We start from the raw sequence: 20,217 nt of genomic DNA on the forward strand, positions 1-20,217 counted from the left end.
CTTTAAGGAACGTAGCGATAGTTTGGAGAATGATTTTTGACAATGAAGTTGGCTTCCTGCATTAAAGTTGAAACATTTTCAAAAATACCATCAGCACAAATGATAATATGATAGTTGTGACTTTGAATGCGATTGTGAACAAGGCGAGTTAAATAACATCTGATTTTCAAACGTTTCCGAGACTTATGCAGTCAAATCTTTCTTTTTAAACTGTCACATAATTTGCATAATATGATCAGAACTCTTTTTAGAAATCGCATTGTTCTTACATATATTTCCTCAGCATATTTTATAAACGTACCAAAGGTAAGGTGAATTGAAAAGTATTTTTTTTTCAAATACCAATATCTTATATTTTTACGTATTATGTACCTGCGTAGTTTGCTTTTAGCTAATAATTTTAAAAGCAGGTTACAGTATTTATTTTTTAAAAAATCTCGAATAATTAAGAAATTTTAATAATATTTATTACTTAAAGAAAATATCTTCATGATTTAATGAAGTGTCCTTTGGTAGTACATCAAAGACGCAGCCAGAAGGAGATAATTCGTCAACTCGCCCTATTGTCAATCCTAAGACATCAATATATCTACACCTACAGATAACTAGAGTTAGTAGCTCTTTCCCTTCTCCTCTCCCCAGGAGAAAATTCGGGCTGCGTTAGTGTGTTATACATATGGTATTTAGTAAAAGTCCCTGAGTTTTTTTTTCTTTTTCATCTTATTTTTTAAAGCCTTTAAAATCACCACAAATGGCCATAACATTTTGTGGCAAACAAAGTATAATCACCCTATCATTGTGTTTATTTTATATTTGTTTCAGTTGATATTTTAAAGTTTTTTGTTTGCGACGAAAATGTACACTCGTGCCGTTTGGCCGTGCCACGTAATTGTCACCCCTGTTCTAAATGAAAGATGTTTATTGACATTGCAGATGGGAAATGCTTAATTTTTGAAGCGGCCGATCTTTATTTAAAATCACATGTTTCCGAGATCAACCTAAAAAAAAAAAACATTAGGCGCCAAAAAATGTTCCTCGAAAACCCTTTTTTTTCCTTCAAATTTTTAAAGAATTAATGCTAATGAACTGGAAGCGCCGTCAACATTCAATTCAGATTGTTATCCGAAGCCTTAAGACAATTATGGTCTAATCTTAAAACGGTAATAAAGAGATGGATGAAAAATATTTGATTCTCGCTCTATAGTAATTTCCAAAACTTTGGACTGAAATAAAGTTTTTTGGTTCTCTCTTCCAGTAAATCTAAAATAAAAGTAGCTTAGACCTTAACTGCACTTAAGTGGATCAAATGCGATGCCATCGTACAAGCCTTCCAATTTGTTGATCATTCCATTTTCATAAATGCTTGAGCTCAAAATATTCGCTGAGATCACAACAAACTTTAACATTAAGAGTCTTCCACGAAGACTTTCCGCTCACCTTGTACCATACAAAATGAATGCAGGATGAGTTCAACAGAGACATATAAAACATTTTGCATAAAATATATGTATATATAAAGATTTATTTATGTATATATATAAAAATATGAAGTGAGCAACTTCAACAGTTCGTATCTGTCTGTACATGTGGGCAATGACTGTATGGAGGGAGTCGCTCAGTGATATCCAGACCCGTGTCTCCAACCTGTTGCGTTGGGCCCGAATTTGTAGACCAACCTTCTTCCGAACACTGGGAGCAACACTTGGCTCTTGTAGTAGTACCTGCCGAGAAAAGGGGAATTTTGAAATCCCTATACACTTTTCCGACTCATTTCTACTTAGATTTAAAGGTAATTTCTAGGGATAACACTTTTTTTTTTGGCAGATAGTTTAGACTAAATTTACGTTCATTCGGCGAACAGCAGCCACACTCCTCAAACCATTAACCGGTAGACAGCACGATTCGTATTAGTCCAACTTATTTCCCTGTCGTTTTCGGCCAGTCACGAGGACGAAATCTATCTAAGCATCGATTCGCCAATCTCATAGCAGATTTTCCACGGGACGGAGTCGAAAACGATAATGAAGTTAATCCGAAGCGTAGGAAAATCGAGCAGATTGTCTCCAACCATCAATGGCTTTCGCGTTGATTGTACTTTTTCCAAAACCGCCCATCTTGATTGGTTAGATGTTGGTTGATGGTTTGTGAAGTGCAGTTGCTCGTTTAAGGGATGAGTATAATCTTGATTTTTTAATTTTTGTGCAAATTAATGGGTAAATATGTATAACATTATTTGCAGCAACCAGAAATTAAAAGGGAAATCCTTATTATTAAAATTTTCAGTTTCTGAATAGGAATAAGGATTTTTTCTTTGAAAAGGACAGTAAAAAATATTTTTAAGCTTTCCATACACACATTTTACACTAGATCTCAAAACAATTTCTGTGGAGAAAGACGAAATTGAATCGGGGGAAAACTTGATGATCTATTGAAGAAATAAAGATGTACAAATATTTGACACTGTCTGTACTAAAAAAAAAAAAAAAAATTCAAATAAATAATTATGAACACATTTTGAGAGTTATTGAAAGTGTGGTTGTAAGGAGGATAAGGATTTGTTTTTAAGTTAAACACAAAATAACTTTAAAATTAGCAGGCTGGGCACACAGCGTCAAAAATGTTAAGTCATTAAGAACCGAATAAAAAATCAAGTAAGGTTTCCAACCGCAATGTAAATTTAAAAGAAAAAGTAAATAATTATGACCTTACTGGTTTTTTTTAATAACAGTTATGCATTGGAATGAAAAAATCTAAATAACTTTTAAATTAAAAAGCAAAAAGTGGGCCTTAATGCTAAATGTTAAACATCAAAATTAAAGCTAGAAGAACTTACATCAATTAAAACTACAGATACGTGTTTCTAGCTTCAGGAAAGCCATTTTTTAATGTAAGTTACGTGAGTTTGCATTAAACAACGTATACCCGACTAAAGCTGGAAGTCCTTTCTCTCTCTCATCCATAGGCTCATCTCTTTTACATTGAAAAGAGAGTTGATTATAGAATGGAAATACACGTCTGGAATTATAATTGCTGTTCGTGATTCTAATGTTGATTCAGATCTTCAACATACTTGTTAGAAAAGTCTCGAGTCAGAATAAAACTAGTTCCTGGGCGGGGGAAGCAGTGCTTTTTATAAAATAATTTACCGATCTGTGAGCAAGCAAGTGCATTGTTTAAACATAAATCGTTATTAATGTAGTTATTTTCATTTTTCAATTGTAGGTTGAAATACGGCTACTGTCGTTTGGGGAATAATTTTAAAATCATTTTTTTTTAAATCGATTCAAAATCAAGGGCACACCAAATGCAGAACACTCTTTATCAGCTGTTAGTAGTCCCAAGGAAAATAATATACGTTAGCACTAATGACTGCCATATTTCTTGGAAATGGTTTTCGAAACATTAGTTTTTTAAATCATTTTAAAACCAATGCTATACCTGAGTTGCCTTAAGCGGTTTTTCTGGTAGTCATTAGTAGTCCCGAGGAAAGCAGTGTGGTAAAAAATGGAAAGGGAGTCTTAAGACAGTTTTCAGATAAAAGGAATACATATTAATAAACATGCATGCAAGACCAACACCAATCATTATTTCATGTACCATAAATAGCCGAAGCGAGGTAATATCAAAATGTGTCAGCGTATGGAAATAATATTCAAAATTCGATTCGCATCACATTTTTTGTCAAAAAAATTACTAATTTCAAAAGTTTTTGTGACAAATATAGCAAATAATTGAAATTTACTAGGAAATCGTTACTTTTTTCGTGTATTAGTTTCTTCTTTTACCGTACTTCATTTTACTGGTGAAATATAATGGACGTAACACAATTACGTAGAGAAATATTTTACAAGCATGTCAAATGAATTAACAGCATTTTATGTATTGTTTCTTGTTCTCATATAAAAAAACCGCTAAACATCTTTTACACTTTTTTATTTGTTAGCACTTTCATTGTCTTTACATCTTTGTGAAAACGTTCATTGCCTTATTTGTTAAAACTTTTATTACCTTTACTTATTTGCGAAAAATTTCATTGCCTTATTCGTTAAAATTTTCATTGCCTTTACTTATTTATTAAAACTTTCATTAACTTTACTTATTTGTGAAAAATTTCATTGCCTTATTTGTTAAAACTTTCATTGCCTTTACTTATTTGTGAAAAATTTCATTGCCCTATTTGTTAAAACTTCATTGCCTTTACTTATTTGTCAGAACTTTCATTGCCTTTACTTATTTGTTAAAACTTTCAATGCCTTCATTTAAAAAAACTAGCACTTCATAGAAGTTGATTTTAATACCGTGGTACAATTTTCGGTAGAACTATTTCAAGCTATACGGCGTGAAAAAAAATAAGAAGAACTTGTTAGAAATTTGTGTTATTTGCAATAAAAAGTTAAAAAAAAAAAAATAACGACGTGACAGTTAGTAAAAGAATGTTCGATTTAGTGACCGTGACCTTCGCGTCGGCTATTTGAGGCGAGTTAGGAAAGATTAGAAAACAAAAGTAAGAGTAGAGAGGTGGTAGTACCAATCACCGAAAGGAGAGTTGCGAGTCGCGTGACCATCCGTTCGCCTTAGGCCCAAATTTGTAGATCAGTTTTTTCGGGAGGCCCTCCGTTTTAGGCACAGGAGACAGTATGCCGCTGCTATAGTACGTGCTGCAGAATTACAACTCACGGTTAATATTTATGCACACAACAATGACACATCGCTCACCGGCGGGAACAGTGGCACATCTCAGAAACTTCTTAAAATCGTAATGATTGCGGATTCAAAATCTGGCATTTTAAACGTCTTTCTTTCCATAATACAAACATAAAATTAATTTGCATAACTGGTGCGTGGTGGTTACGTACGTACGGTGTAATCAATAGTGGCACATCTTTTGAATTTGATTTTTGTTTCTTGAGATGTGCCACTATCGTTGCCGGTGAGCGATATGTAACAGTGCGGGGTTGGATACAAATCAAAATAACGGCAACACTGTTCTTACATTCAGCAAATTCACGATAGTTCTCCAAATAATGTAACGGAACCATTGTTCTTGCATTCAGCGTAATTACGATAATTCTCAAAACAAAGTGACGACTATCCTTATTCTTTCACAAGGGCACCCCGATGGGAGGTCGCGGGAGGCCACTGTGACCTTCCAAAAATTTTCTAATTCCGAAAATTTGGAGTTCCATTCAGCAAATTTGGTGTTCTACTCTACAAAATAATGATAATTCGGAAAAATTTGGAGTTCCATTCGGCAAATTGAGAATTTTCGCCCTCCCAAAAATTTAAGTTCGTGGTGCTCTTGTTCTTACATTTCACTTAGTATTTCCTATAGCCAAATAAACAAATTATCACTAATAATGCCCTTTTTTCTGTGAAATCATAACCCGCGAACAATAACTTGTTTTTTTTTTCTTTTTCTTTTCTTTTTCTTTTTCTTTTTTAAAATCTGTTGTACATTTAAATACCAAATTACTTTGCATTGAACTTCGAGAAACTCCCACTAAAATTTAAATACGATCGCTTACTCTGTTCAGAACGGAATTAAAAGAGCACTCCTAACTCAGTGATGTAATTTTGCAAAGCTATAAGCTCGACTCAAAATGATAAGAAACAAGAAAGCGATGTAAATAAATGAAAATTCTATAATCAAAGTTTAAAGCAACTTTTTCTTGTAAAGTTTGGGAAATCCATTAATACGCATGTTGCCGTTGTTTTATATCCAACCTCTAGAATATCGACCCTTGATATGAAGAACATTACCTAGCAACGACGAAAGAAAACTATCTTAATATCGATATTTTTCATCTTTATCTTTTCCGACTCGATTTATAGCCCAAACACTTATGATCGCTGAAATAGTGTGTGAGCGATTTTTTTTTCGTAAGAACTGCATAATATATCAAGGAAGAGATTAGGAAATTTTAATTTCCATAATAGAAATTTGAATTCATAGTCCAAAGATTGTTTACAATAAACTAAAGAGTTCTATTGTTCATAAAGTAAAACATTATTAAAAAAAAAAGTTACATGAAGACTAAGATTTTACGAGCTCAAAATAAAAAGCCATCTTGATGATACATGGTTATTCTTTGAGCAGTAACATTCTTTCTTTGAAGCTCTTTTGATTGATAAGACTAAGCATGATCTCTTGACTTTTTAATTTATTGTCTTCAGAATGAATAAATCTTTTCTACTAGATTAAGTTTTTTGACGTATACACTGCTAGTAGATACAAAGAAAGTTCGTGCATCATTTCAAATCGCAACAGAGGTACGCATTAATACAGAGAAAGTTACAAAAGCTTAACTGGTCGAAGTGGGTTTTAAAAAAAAGTTCGACAGATCAAGGATCAATAATATTATATACACATACACAAAAGTCATAATATAACTAAATTTTGCTGCATAGTTTTTGATAGTAAATTGAACATAAACAGTACATCGACCAAAATTTCTCTTTTGGCAAATTTTGATAGGAAGAGAAAGTAACTAATTAATCAAATAAAATAAATAGATAAATAAAAAATAAAATAAATAGTTTTACTTCATCTTTTATTTGAAGTCACGAAACAGAAGCATTGGTAACATATATAGTTTCTGATGCAAAAGCAATTATTCACTAATTTAGCAATTATTTAAATTAGCAATTATTCACTAATAAGTTCTACAAGAGTACTGGAAAGAAAGCGGGGGCTGACGATAGATTAAAATATTTCCTAAGTTTATTAATCATGATAAGATCTTAACTGGGGTTGCAATTTATTTTTAGTTCACAAGAAAACAAATGTTTTTCAGTAAACTAGATTTTGTTTTGTCACAAGTTGAAGAATAATATTCTTTAAAAATTCTTTATGTTGCAATGACTGGTTATAAATTTTAGTGAGGTATGCAAAGCGCTCGAAGAAATGCGAATGGAAAAAAAAAACATCAGTCTATCACAGTCTAGTTTTGAGCATATAACTGTTCTATCACCTGCAACACCAAGACGAACATCTGGCTTGTAGACGGAAACGGTAGCATCTGTTAATTTTTACGGAAATCAGTTTGCCGAATTCGACGCATCGAAATGAACAAAACACTCACAGACTCTCGTTTCCCCCTTTTTCTCCGTTAGAAATATTGAAATAGAACCATCTTAACTGGCCGTCTAGCCAATTTCCCAAGGAAAAAAGTGTTTGGATAGTAATTGAACTTATAGCATAAGACAAGAATTTCTTTGGAGACTTACCGCATGGCTCGGCTGAGCTTCTCGTACGTCATTCTTGGGTTTTGCTTCCTGTCGCCCCACATCTTGGCCACTCGGTCGGACTGGACAAACTTGAAGATGCCCTCGTCCAGCCGCTCCCAGCGAATCAGACTAGGATTGGTGGCCGGATCGAGCAGAAGATCCCGGATGAACTCCCACAACTTGCCGTTGCCCTTCCCTATGGGAAAAGACAACATTCATACAAGGCAGCTAAATAACCACATCATAGCAAGGACAATCACTTGTTTTGTGGCATCAGTGAATTTTCACCACTCTGTGCCCTTTGGAGTGAATTCAAATAAATCAGGAACTACTTGAACCTCAATGCCGTATTTAAAAAAAATATATTTAAATTTCTGTTTGGTACGTTTAGTGAAGTCAAATTGTTCTCAAAGAAGAAAAAATCAAATGTTAAATTTTAGAACACTGGATTGCAACATAAAATTTTGAAATTGAATGTGATTTTTCAACCTTCTACGGAATATCGTTTAAGAGTTTGCCAGATTACGAACTAAGTTCATACAGACATACGCAGATAAAGACGTAACGAGAAACCGTGCGATAATTAACACGGGATGTCAAAATGTATATTTCGGGTACCTATAAGTTCATAGGTACATATGCACGTATGGACGTGCTAAAAAAACTGATCAGATTAAAATAGAAATTCAGGCGGAAATTTGAGGGTAAATTTTTCGCGATTACACCATTACCTTTACATCCAACAAGGAAGTAAAAAATGAAATTATTACTAATTAGCAAGCCTAAAAAATACTGATTAAGTGTTGTAGGGAACCTTTCAAGTTTCGTAAATTTTATTTCCATGCTCTAGATTCTATCTCACAGAAAAAAAGAAGATAAGGACTGAAAATAAACATAAATTATCGTATCATCGTCGAAGTGCAAAGAACACTTGAGTGAATTTGAAAAGAGCGAATACATTTTACAGGATAAAAACCGAGGGTACGGTTGTTACGGTTACAATCCCAACTAATGACTTCATTTTTAGTGTATAAAGGGAAACGTATTACAGAATCAATGCTATTACCATGCTGAATTAAAACGAAAATCACTGGATTTATTGTATGGAAAGTAAAGAATGAAAACGAAAGCGAGTTTTGAAACATCCTTTCCAAATTATCAAAAGATTTTCAGAACACCTGCTTCTACTACTGACCGATAATTTTCTTTCATCCCGTAACATTGACTTATCTCCATCAGACATAATTGAGTAATGTCTTCTTTTTCTTCTTCTTCTTCTTACTAATCCTTCTGATCTGAATCAGTTCAGATCTAAGTTCATTCATCTTAATGACTTCAATTCAAAATTAGATCTTTTCAGCAGATCTTATTGGTTAAATCCAAAAAAGCTAAAAAAATGTGCTGTGGTCACCTGAGAATTTGAGGGTCCTCAAAATTCCCATTAGAGGATTTACAGGTTTTGGGGGCCGTCCGAATGCATTTTCTTGGGTCCCTCAGAGATGAACAGAGCTGAGCAAAATATTTTTCATTTGTCCTTTTGAAAAACCATCGGGGCCCTTATGTCGTGAGGGCCCTTCGCAATTACAACGTGGTAAATCCACCACAGAGTTTAATCACAGGGCCGCGGAGTCGGACTGAAATTGGGGTAAAGAAGTCAGAGTCGGGAGTCGAAAGTTTAACGTTCCAAGAGTCGGAGTCGGTCCTTTTCCCTCTAAGTTCGCAACTCTGCCAGTATTAGCGAAGTCAGAGTCAAACTGATTTTGAGCAAAAGGAGTTTGAGTCGAACATTCTGAAATTTTCGGAGCCGGAGCCGCAGTTGATCATTTCCCCTCCTTTTCCGCAGCCCTGGTTTTTCGAACCTAAGCAGTCTAGTCCCTCCTGTTACCACTGAACCCAATTACAGTCGGACAGCGATACTATTAAGGTGTCAGTTGCTGTTTCCAAGAATTATTAGAGCTTTTCTTTCTGAGTAACTATCGAGGTAGGTCAAAGGCTCAAACTAAACCTGCGGCATGGATGTACCCTTCTTAGCAAGACCTTATACTTGTGATTCACATTTCATGTGATGATAGCCATTGGTGGTATAACACAGAATTGGAGGACAAACTTTTGAGCATTTCAATAACCCTAATAGATTGCAAAGTGATAGCACCGATAAATTTCAAATTTGGCTTTTTTTTAAAACTTATTTTGATTTTATTGCAAGATTTGAAGAGTTTCGAGCGGATGATGATCGAAGCTGTATGTCACGGGCAGGCGAATTTGCAAAATTCGGCATTTTAAGTTTTCTGACTTTCTCTTTTTCTTTATTTGCTTTACACAATTGTTATTTTTCCTCCACGACTTTGTAGTCTCGATATAATCAAGTTGTTGTAAGCTTTGAATTCTTCAGCTTTTTGAGTCAGCTTAATACCTTCAACATTGAAGTGGGTTAAGTCATCTCTTCGTTTGCGTCGAGAAGTATGTTTTAGTAAGAAGATGGTGGTAATCTCTCAATTATGTTTGATTGAAATGAGCTTATGTTACAGATAAAAGAAAATCACCAGTCACTTGTTTTAAGCAGGTGTTCGGAGAATATTTTCATAATTCAAAATGGGTGTTTAAAATTCGCTTTCGTTTTCATTCTTTGTTTTCCGTTCAGTAAAATCCAATAACTTTTATTTTAATTCGATGTATTTCCAAACATTGAAGTTTTGCTCTCGATGTTTTCGATGTAAATGTTTTATAATTAAATCAAGAATTTCATCAAAAAATAATAAATAAATAAACAAAATAAAAATAACAAAAAAAAAGGCATTTTTTTAAACATTTATGATAAAAGCTACATCATTTACCAGTGATTGCGACACCCACTTTCAATAAAAAAGAATTTTCTATGGTCAGTTGTCTAAAAAAGTAGACTTTCATTAGATATTTGTTATCAATCCTTTTTTCCAGTGCACTATTAACTAGAATCCCCAATAAATGGTTGATTTAAATATTTAACGTATAATTTAATAAGAACCGCATCGTTAGTAAGAATTGATTGACATTTAAACTACTTCTTGAGAAATCCATAAACAATACCCATGCCTAGTGCCTTTCTTTGATCAACTGACAGAGTTCAATTCTATTTTCAGAATAGCAGAACGGCAGAGAAATTCTTTTCTAAAGCAAAAAAAAAAAGAAAAACTCTCCCACGAAAATGTTAAATACTGTATAGACAGTAATCTAAGAAGGGAAAAACATATAGGAATAGTTAGTTTGAACAAGTGTGAACCTCATTGGAATAACTAGTTGTTAAAGTTACAAAGTGAAGAGGGTAGGGGGACAATAAATACTTTTTCTTTACTTTTGGTGATTAGGTTTTCGATTTCGCAGCTGCTGCACATTAGATCATCACATCAATTCATCGCAATACAAATTTTTCATACATCAAATCAACGTGTAGGTAATCTTTAATGGTCAACTAAAGTTTTGCTTCAATAAATGCATGCTTAAATAAGAGGTAAGTTATTAGTTACTATTTTTAGTCTCTGAATATTTTTTCAATAAAAATATAAATGATAGAATGGAAAAATAAAGCGAGTTAAAATATACAACGCAGAATTATGACAAGGCCACGTTTAAAACAAAACAAATAACAAACTGTCCTGAACTACTTACGTCTTGAACCTTAAAAAATTTTCGTATCAAGAAATTGTTTTCTTACACGCATAGTAAACTTGTATGGTATTAATGTTACAATTTATGCTCCAACAACGTTGATTCATAACTTTTATACGAATTTAACTTTTGTCAACTTTATATGAAATAATTTAAAAGTTATTTGTTAATGTCTATTGTTTAAAAAATTAAAAATGAAAATTCTTCACTAATTATAACGGGTGTGATGTGTACCGCAATGAAATGAAGCGATCATGATCTGACGCGTCGTGAATTTTTTGCAGCTTGGTATCAGTGTTGCAATGAATTAAAGTGGTATTCTTTTCAATGCATTCGTTCTGATTTGATGTCATTCCGATTCAAGTGTGAAGGTCGCAATTTCATTCGCGTCAATCCGTGCATTCTACCAAAAAAGGCAAATCAAAAGAGTTCGCCGACAAGGTACCTTGTCGACTTCTGGAAGATCTGGCTTCCGTTTTGGGGGGCCTACCTCTTCTGCCAGGCTTCTTATCGTCCAAGATCTCTGTAGAAGAAAATAACAAACGTTAATATTCACTATCACATCAACATTATTTAAAAGAAGAATCATGAAACGGCAAAACTTTTTTATATCAACAGATCATCAGAATCATTCATGCAACTGAATTAGAAATGAAAACTTCTCTATATAAAGGTAATGTGGGAGTATTCTCGAGATGATCCGCAAATGTTAAGCGTTTTTGGGTAACAACAAATCAATGTTTCTTTAACATATTTTCGGCACTTCTTTGTTATCGAGACGAAACTCGCAGTTTTGAGCCAAATCGCAACCCTCTCTGTTGCCAATGCAATCATGTAATTAAGTGTTAAGTCTGACAACATAAAATACTTTTGCGAGAATCGTTGAGTGTAGCACTTATTACGAGTACCGCACTAATTATTTTTACCTTCTTAAGATTGAAAGAATATATAGTCTAAATGTGAAAAACAAGAAAAAGAAGGACAGTCGTTTTCACTTAAGATTTTAAAAGAAAACACATGTTCACTTCCAGAAATGATTCGTTCACTTTTAGTTCTTCAATCGCGACAAATTTCGCCCATTACAAATATTTTTCTCGCTCAGTCAGAACATCATGCTCAAATATCTCGAAGTTTTTGTCAAGTTGACGAACAGTTTACTCCTAAACTTACTTAGTTACTAAAATAACTTACTAACTAAAGTTGCTGAGCATTTTTCCCGAAGTCAATCGTCGAACTCGACGAAATTTTTGTGAGATTTGAGCACGCGTTTCTGAGAGTGTTCTCTGGTTTACAAGATACGCATCATCATTTCAATAATCTTCCCAAAATAGCTCATTAGTGCATTGAGCAAGGGTGGAGGATTATCAATAGATGAGTAGAGACAGTGGAGTCATACCTGCGCATAAGGAAGAGGTGATGTAGGTGTTGACTGAACTGAGGGCAGATTTCTCGTTCGCAGTGCTCATACTACTGCTGGTGCTCTCTCGGTCTTCCCGGTCCGAATCTGGAAAACAGAACTTTCAATGTAAGGACATTTGATACGTACATTAAAAAGATGCTTTCTGAAAAATTAACAAATTTGGCAATCAATATCGTTAGTTATCAACCAACTTCGGGGGGGGGGGGGGGGATACGATGTTCGCATGTAGTCATTTGCAAAATACCCAAAAAGTTGAAAGTGTAAAATAAAAAATATTTTTGCATTAAAAGAGGGGCGGAGTTCCGCGCAACCCCAAAACAATTTTCAAAAAAAAAAAAAAAAAAAAAACAGCCTTTTATTTTTTCGCAAATGTGCGTGTTTACAACGTTTTTAACGTTTTTTTAAGTTTATTTTTCGGGAAATAATATTCTGATTTCCTTCCTCTCACAAAAATGTATGATCTCCAACATACAGGAATGGATTTATTGTTCATGGGGCCCGTCGCAATGCATTTTTGGGGTACCCTTTGTTTATCACGAAACGAATAATCAAACATCATGTGTATCTTTGAATCCTCTTCGAGACCCTATGATCGTCGAGTCTCTCGCAAATGTGGCATGGTAAATCCGCCACTGCTACCCCCCCCCCCTCCCCCTGCTGAAGCTAGTAGAGAAGTCTTTTTTCCAAATTAAAACTATGAATTTTGATATTATAATCAGAATTTATGAATAATGACCTCTAACGCCACAAATTTTTTATGCCATGAAAGTTTTTGCAGAAATAATTACATTTTACCTTTTTACACACCTTTACATTTTACTAAAAATTACATTAATGAGGCGAGAAAATTATTATAAAACTCTCGTTTCCGATTTCAAAGAGTTCTTAATTTAAAAAGGAAAAGTAGTCCAATAGTATATAAAATCATTGCTTCAGGTTAGCGCTTTGAACTGGCTCAATCGCATTAAGACGAATTTCGAGCTTACAGTGTGTTATTGTTATTCGCTGTAACGGGATTTCACTCCATCATCATCAAAAAAAAAATGCATTAACAGTAAATATTTTATTATTATTTTTTTATGAAACAAACTTCCTTTAAAAATAAATCCACTCCAAGAAAAAATTTGTTTTCAAGAAATAGTTTTGACTGAAAAAATAAATTTGACGGACCGGAATAAATAAGGAGTACATGAAAAAGTCTTACCGTGACTGGAATATGGGCTGCTCCCTTGTATTTCGGATCCAACCATGAGCGGTAGGTAGGTGTTGTTGGACAACATATTGAAACCCGGGAGTTGTGTGTTGGAGTTGGATATGTTGAGGATGGGGTTTAACTGATCTGTAAAAGAAATTGGAGCAATTTGAACATGAGTGCAAAAAGGTCGACTCTTGTTTTCATGAAACATTGTCATTAACAAGAATTGACAACTTAAATTTTGAAAATTTAATGGCACCAATTATCTCCACCTCCAAAATTTAGGCATAGTACTGAAGTGAGAGAAAGTTTTCATGACCCTGCAGTCCGCACACACGATGTTGTTAGCGACGGACCATAGGAGATAGGACATTGGATTCATAGATTTAAAGAGCAAACACTACATTTCATGAAGCCACCAGATTTTTTTTCTGAGGAAGGTTTTTTCGTCAGAACAAGCCAGAATTTTCTGAGATTCGTGGAAAATTTAAATTAACCCCGACATATTTTTTTACTACGTTTGGAAAATCGCTTAAAACCAAAGGTTCTTGACGGGCAGGTTCGCAACAGAACAACATTATACATGTTGCCTGTCTGAGTGGCTCTTCTTCTAATGTAGCCCTGGAAAAGTGCAAGAAGATGTTTCTGAAAACAGCACTAAAAGTATGTTTCACTGGAAGAATAACTGAGACGTGAAATGACTTAAGTTTAAAAAAAATTGTCCTACATGAAATAAGTGCGCGAAAAAATAATTTTTCAATTTCTATAGCGAAAATAAAAAGAAAAAATAATTAATTTTTTTCCTTTACGAAATTAAAGGGCAAAGTAATCAGTAAAGGATTTTAGATCAAATGAAGTTTGAGTAATGAGGAACACTTACAGTGGTTTGCAATTTCGTTTTGCAAGCTCTGCCAGAGCGATGGACCGTATGCATTGTCGATTTGGTAGAAGTCGCCTTCTGTTAGGCTACACAAGTTCTGTCCGTTCCGTCCATTCAGCTCGCGCATGTTCACGTCTAACAAGTCCACGCCAGTCTGCCTGGACCAACTGAGCATCCAGTCTAGGACTTCATCTGTGTTCCACTCGCTCGGGTGCTTCAATAGGTAGGGACGGGTAGCCTCCCATGGATCTGAAACTGATGAAACAAAAGGGATCGGGTCAGTCTATGATGGTTCTTTTCACTGTTTTCTAAGCATGATATAATTTTAAAGTACTTCTTCCTGTACAATGCTTGAAAATTAGTTAACGGCTACACGACTTTTAGTAACGTAAGCACAAAAATAAGTACTACTTTTGATAAGTATTTAAGGACTAAAATAGAAATGAGTTATAGAACTGAAAAAAAAAAAAAAAAAATGTTTTAAACTATTTGAGGTTGAAAAAACAAATAAACAGATTAATAAGCTATGAATATATGAATACCGCTAGTTAAAAACATTTTTTATGTACTATTGTATGATCAAAGTAAAAAAAAAAAGTACTTACATGTATACCAATCGTTCAAGAACCAGAGAAATAATTTTAAGTGAAAAAAAACCCCTACAGAACTGTAAAAGTCAACTTTAAACATTTTTTTTAATGAAAATTAAAAGTATAAGAATATAATAAGGTTAGATTTAAACACTAAGGGTGGTTCAAAATAAAAACTATTAAACCGCTTAAAAATCTCTACAAAAGTCCATTATCACCGTTAGTGTTTAATATGAAAAAATGAAAGAGCTTTAATAAAAAATTTTGCACATTGCATAGAAACGAAATTAGTACAAGTTCAGAGAGTTAAAAGTCGATTTTTTTATGCTTTCCCAATTCTACAACAGAAAAATTTGCCTATGAAACTACATTTTGAATTCATTTGGAAGTGTCTACATGAAACAAGTAGCAGTTAAATACTTTTGTTATAAAAACTGATACAGCTTAGGAAAGCATCATAATTATTTACATTAAAGATCGAAATTGAAGTATGTCGACTTTCTCCGGTCATTTATCGGAAAAACTCGGCGTTTCGTCGAAGTCTTTGTTATGTGAATGTTGATATTCACCAGATAACGTCGACATTTAGGAGAGGGTGCCCCAAAGCGGGTAGATTTTTCGAAGAACTCTCAAAAATTGCAGTTTTTGGATTTTTATCGCAACAATTTCGGTTTTATTTCCAAGTAGGGTTCTTGAACTTCAAAATAAAAAGTGATTTTTCTATTATTTCAAACCCAGTATTTATTTATTATCAAACTTTACAAACATTTGAAAAAACCCGCTTTGCCCTACCAGGGAGCCCAAAGCGGGTAAGCTTAACTAAATGTGATTTGGTACATTTGCCAATCAAATATGAAGTTATAAATGATTAAAATAATTGACTAGCTACATGCCATTATAAAACAATACATAAAAAAGTTGTACTTATCCAATTTAAAGTCAGCACATTTGTTTATAAAACATAAAGAAATATCTGATTAAATTAATAGACTAATCAATTGCCATCCTAAAAAATAACTTTTAAAGTTATACTTATCCCATTGAAATAGAAAATCTAAGTCAGCGCACGAGTCAAGAAATTATAAATAAATATATAATTAAATCCTATAACCGCCTTTGCCCGAAGGCACATTTTTTATTTCAATAATTATAACCTTAAATTAAAAGCAGAAACAAACGAAATGACTATCGTAGTTTGTAGGTGGATGGTGTCAGAATAACGTAATATTATTGACAATTCAAAATATAAGCTGGTCCTCGACTAATCACAAGTTACAAAACTTCATTTTTTTTAGAGATGTATCATTTTTTTCATTTAAGCCTAGTTGCGCCATGCCGCTTTACTGCTGCTTTGCTGGAACTGATTAAAGCTCGGCGGTGTTCATGTAAACACGACCTATGCATGCATCGCCGCTTACACACCATGGGGGGGGGGGCATGCGAAGGCTTACCCGATTTGGACCACCCTTCCTTATTCGTTTTCAGACTTTTACAGGAACATAATCACAAAGAAATACAAAACATTATATAGTCTGAAAGTACATGAAACTATATGAAAGAATTTAACAACGCTATAAATCACTTTCATTTCAATTGTCACTAAATTCTGAAAAAGATGCTTTGACACATAGGATATGATATTTGACTCTCAGTTTTTGTTTTCTTTTCTTTGTGATAAAGAAGAAATGACATTTCCCATTCTTACTGTCAACGTAAGCCTTACATAATTTTGTTTCAGTTTCAAACACAGAGTGAAAAACAACTACTTACAATTAACCAAATCCTGATACGCACATTTTCCGAAGAAAGTCTGAACAGTCGATAAGCAAAAATAGAGACAAATTTCAATGACGACGAACAAAACAACGTTTCAACAATATACTTAAAATAATTTTTTGGTCTTACCTACGATCTTCGGACTAAGCATAGCAGGCAATAAATCGATGTTAAATAAGAGGGGTGTGCAAGAGTTGTAAGTCAACGCCTTTTTTCCTTGGAAAGACGAGCGCTACTACCCCAGTTATCTTGCCAAGCTTATCGAAACTCAGTTCAGACGGGGAAATCCACACTGATAAGAACCATAACGGAGCCAATTTCATTCTCACATTTCATTTCACTTGTGAGGATCTCGTTTGCAGTGCGAGGCGACCACCGATCGCGAATCTCTCTCTCTCTGTAGGCTTGTTCGTAAAATGTTTACTACTTAAAGTCATGATTCCTAGGTGATGTCCAGTTTTAACCCGTCTGCTTCGCTGTGAATCTGTTTGTCTATGAACTGCTGACAAACAGATGAAACGCGGAGCGGATGTCACATCATTTGTTTGTCTGTGAACCGGTACACATATGAAATACCGAAAATAAGGCACATAATCTGTGTCTTTGAACTGCTGGCAAACAGATGAAATGTTAAGCGGGAGGCACATCGTCCGTTTATCCGTGAACTACTAACAGATGAAGTGCCGAGAGGATGGTACGTCATCTGTTTGTTTTTGAACTGACAAGCAGATGAAATGTCGAGTGGATGGCCATCTTCTGTTTGTCCGTGAACTGCTGAGAAAACGCTGAGCGTAAGGTATACCCTCTGTTCGTTTGTCAACTGACAAACAGATGAAATACCGAGCAGTTGGTGCATCATCTGCTTGTTTAAACTTGCAGAACAAGAAAACATGAGTTTGTTATGGAGTCGAGCAGCAACGCGCTGTTCGGTTTTCGACAAAAGTAGTATGAATATTCTTCGGAGTCAATGACAACGATATGTGTTAGGAATTCAATAACTTTAAATTCCGTCTCAAAAGAACGGTCGTTTTTCTCAATTATTCTAACAAATTGATTCATGTTACTGCCACAGTCAGAACTTTCTTCAGACGGGAGGGGGGGGGAGGATTAGTCGCACAGTCCTTACAAATGTTTTAGGAACACACTAGGATTGGCAATATGGCTTAAAACTAAACGTTTTGGCCGGGAGTTTACCCCTTAACTACTCTAGGTTTTGACTCGAAGTTAACAAAAAGTTTAGAGACTGTTTTCAGTTTAAATATAACTGTGCAAGATAGTATATTAAAATGTGCTTCGACAAAGAAGGCAATGTCGATGTTGTCTTTGCTGTGAACGACTCATAGGATAAAATTTTAAAACTAATACAGATCAAAATATTTTTTGGGGTGGTCACCTCTGTTGTACGCAGAAACAGAAGTATTGGTGATAATTATGGTCCAAAACTTGATTTCCATTTTTAATTCGCCGAACATTGAAAATAATAGATGGCCTGAGAAACTCCAGAAGTTTTGAAGAGCGAAAAAAGTAGATATCCTTATCAATTTTTAGAATTTTTATTCACAACTTCCATATGAGAACTCGAGAAAATTTTATCTTATCTTTAGCCAAACTTAACGCCAAACTTGGTTGAATGTCGCCAATTTGTGTAGTTGCTTGTGATAAAACCTTCCTATTTTCATCAACAGGCTGATCTAGAAATTCAAATTATCATTTATCTTGTGTTACAGAATGATGTGATTGTTTATTTAAGCTTTAAAACTAGCGAATCTGATAGGTATGCGATAACCACCATTTGAGTTATCATAAAAACAAAAAGAGGGGAAAACATCTTTTTTTTCTTTCTTTTTTTTTCAGAATTGATTTGAGCGTTTTTTTTTTTTTTTTAACCTTGCTGTATTGAAGGGTCTTTCGAAAATTAGGGTATACCCTCTTATTTTTATTGAACTTGATACTTTATATTTCATATTGATCATTTTTCAAAAACAACAGCGTAAAAAAAAATCTCCCAGCTATATCTGACAAAAATTGTCTATTTTTCTAATTCAATTCTCATCATTTATTTCTCATTACACACAGTAAGTTTATTCTATAGTTGGGGCAAACCTAACCTGGCAGAATTGTGAGGGTTACGCAGATCCTAATTTCAACATTACAACGCTTCCAGGTTAAATTTCTCCAACTATAGCTTATAGACAAATATCCACCTCACCTTACTACATGTATATAGGATGTATTTTCAGAAAAATAAAACCTCTTAGCACTTATTTTCTAATTTTAATCCAAGTTATCCATCACCTTCCATCTTAAATTTCAGCGTACACCCTCTTACTTGTTATTTAAGTACAGGATACTTTCTGCTCCTTTTACGACAACAGCCCTGGGGTTTAACCTCTTTAAGGCAAATAATTTCAAAAGTAGCTAACATATCTAGTACAAATCGATCTGAGTACTCTTTTCGTACAATGTATATTTATTTGCCTTACAATTTACAATTTTTTCTTACGTCACTATCTCGATAGGTGACCGTATATTTCACTTTTATTGGCACTGGAGTGTTTTGAAGGGATATAATAAAAATGGCAGCGTACTGTCGGTGTTGTTGGTGGGGAATGTGATGAGATCGAACATCGCTGCGTTACTGATCTGATGGGCCTCTTGACTGTGGAGGGGTTGCAAGTCTGCGTAGTGCATTTCCTTCTTGCCGGCATCAATCTCATAAAACGGGACGTCATTCCCTATAAACTGAAGAAAAAAACAAATGAATTTTAGCTCCACAAGTATGTCTCATACGAATATGAGGCAGTGAGAAGCAAAGTGATGTAAGTGGCAAAATTAAAAATTTGGAGATAGCCAGAACACATGGTAGGTGAACCTCTCCTCTGCCTGGGGGCAAGAGACGGTACTAGTAGCCCCGGTAGTTGCTGCTATAGAGCATGACTTTGAAAGAAATTTCAATGAAAGCCTGTCTAAGATGCTAACCTTAAACACGTTTGACTCAAAACTTGAAAATGTCCACTTACATTCCTTTGCTTCTCATTTCCTCATATGTGGTAAATGTGAAAGAACAAAAAATGTAGAAGAATAGAAAATACTGCAATTAGGGAGGGTTAGATTTTTGTAGAATCTAACCCTCTTAGGAAATATCGTGGGAAAAGCAGTTTAGAGAAAATTTATTTGACCAATCATAAACGCTCATTAACTAACTACGGAAGGAATTACGCTACAAATATACCGGTCAACGTCTTGAAGGCAATTATGGAATGAATTTTTGATCATTTGCCCTGCCAAAAGCAGAGACTATGTTCGACAAGATGTGTTAAAAATATTTGTAATTCGTTATGAAATACTCAGTTTTTTAACATCATGGCCTAATATTTATTAATTATTCCTTAAAGAATTAAATATTCATACATTTCAGAATCTTGTTATTGCAATTCTTCATCAGATGCTATGTTTTGATTAAATATGACTTTGTGGAACATTA

General features: G+C 34.2%; 1 protein-coding gene across 1 annotated transcript in view; it reads right to left on the minus strand.

Annotated features, from left to right (window-relative positions):
- Positions 1–1,584: 1,584 nt before the first annotated feature.
- Positions 1,585–20,217, minus strand: part of LOC129218469 (ETS homologous factor-like) — a 186,357-nt gene continuing 167,724 nt past the window's right edge. Inside the window, exons 3-10 of the mRNA XM_054852752.1 lie at positions 19,322–19,475; positions 14,368–14,622; positions 13,497–13,631; positions 12,269–12,376; positions 11,318–11,395; positions 7,228–7,423; positions 4,529–4,658; positions 1,585–1,721 (exon numbers count right to left, since the gene is read on the minus strand). Coding sequence (XP_054708727.1) covers positions 4,532–4,658; positions 7,228–7,423; positions 11,318–11,395; positions 12,269–12,376; positions 13,497–13,631; positions 14,368–14,622; positions 19,322–19,475 — 1,053 coding nt within the window. The 3' untranslated portion in view covers positions 1,585–1,721; positions 4,529–4,531. The remainder of the gene's footprint in view (positions 1,722–4,528; positions 4,659–7,227; positions 7,424–11,317; positions 11,396–12,268; positions 12,377–13,496; positions 13,632–14,367; positions 14,623–19,321; positions 19,476–20,217) is intronic.

Source organism: Uloborus diversus, chromosome 1 (genome assembly GCF_026930045.1).
Source record: "Uloborus diversus isolate 005 chromosome 1, Udiv.v.3.1, whole genome shotgun sequence".
NCBI classification, from domain to species: Eukaryota; Metazoa; Arthropoda; class Arachnida; order Araneae; family Uloboridae; genus Uloborus; species Uloborus diversus.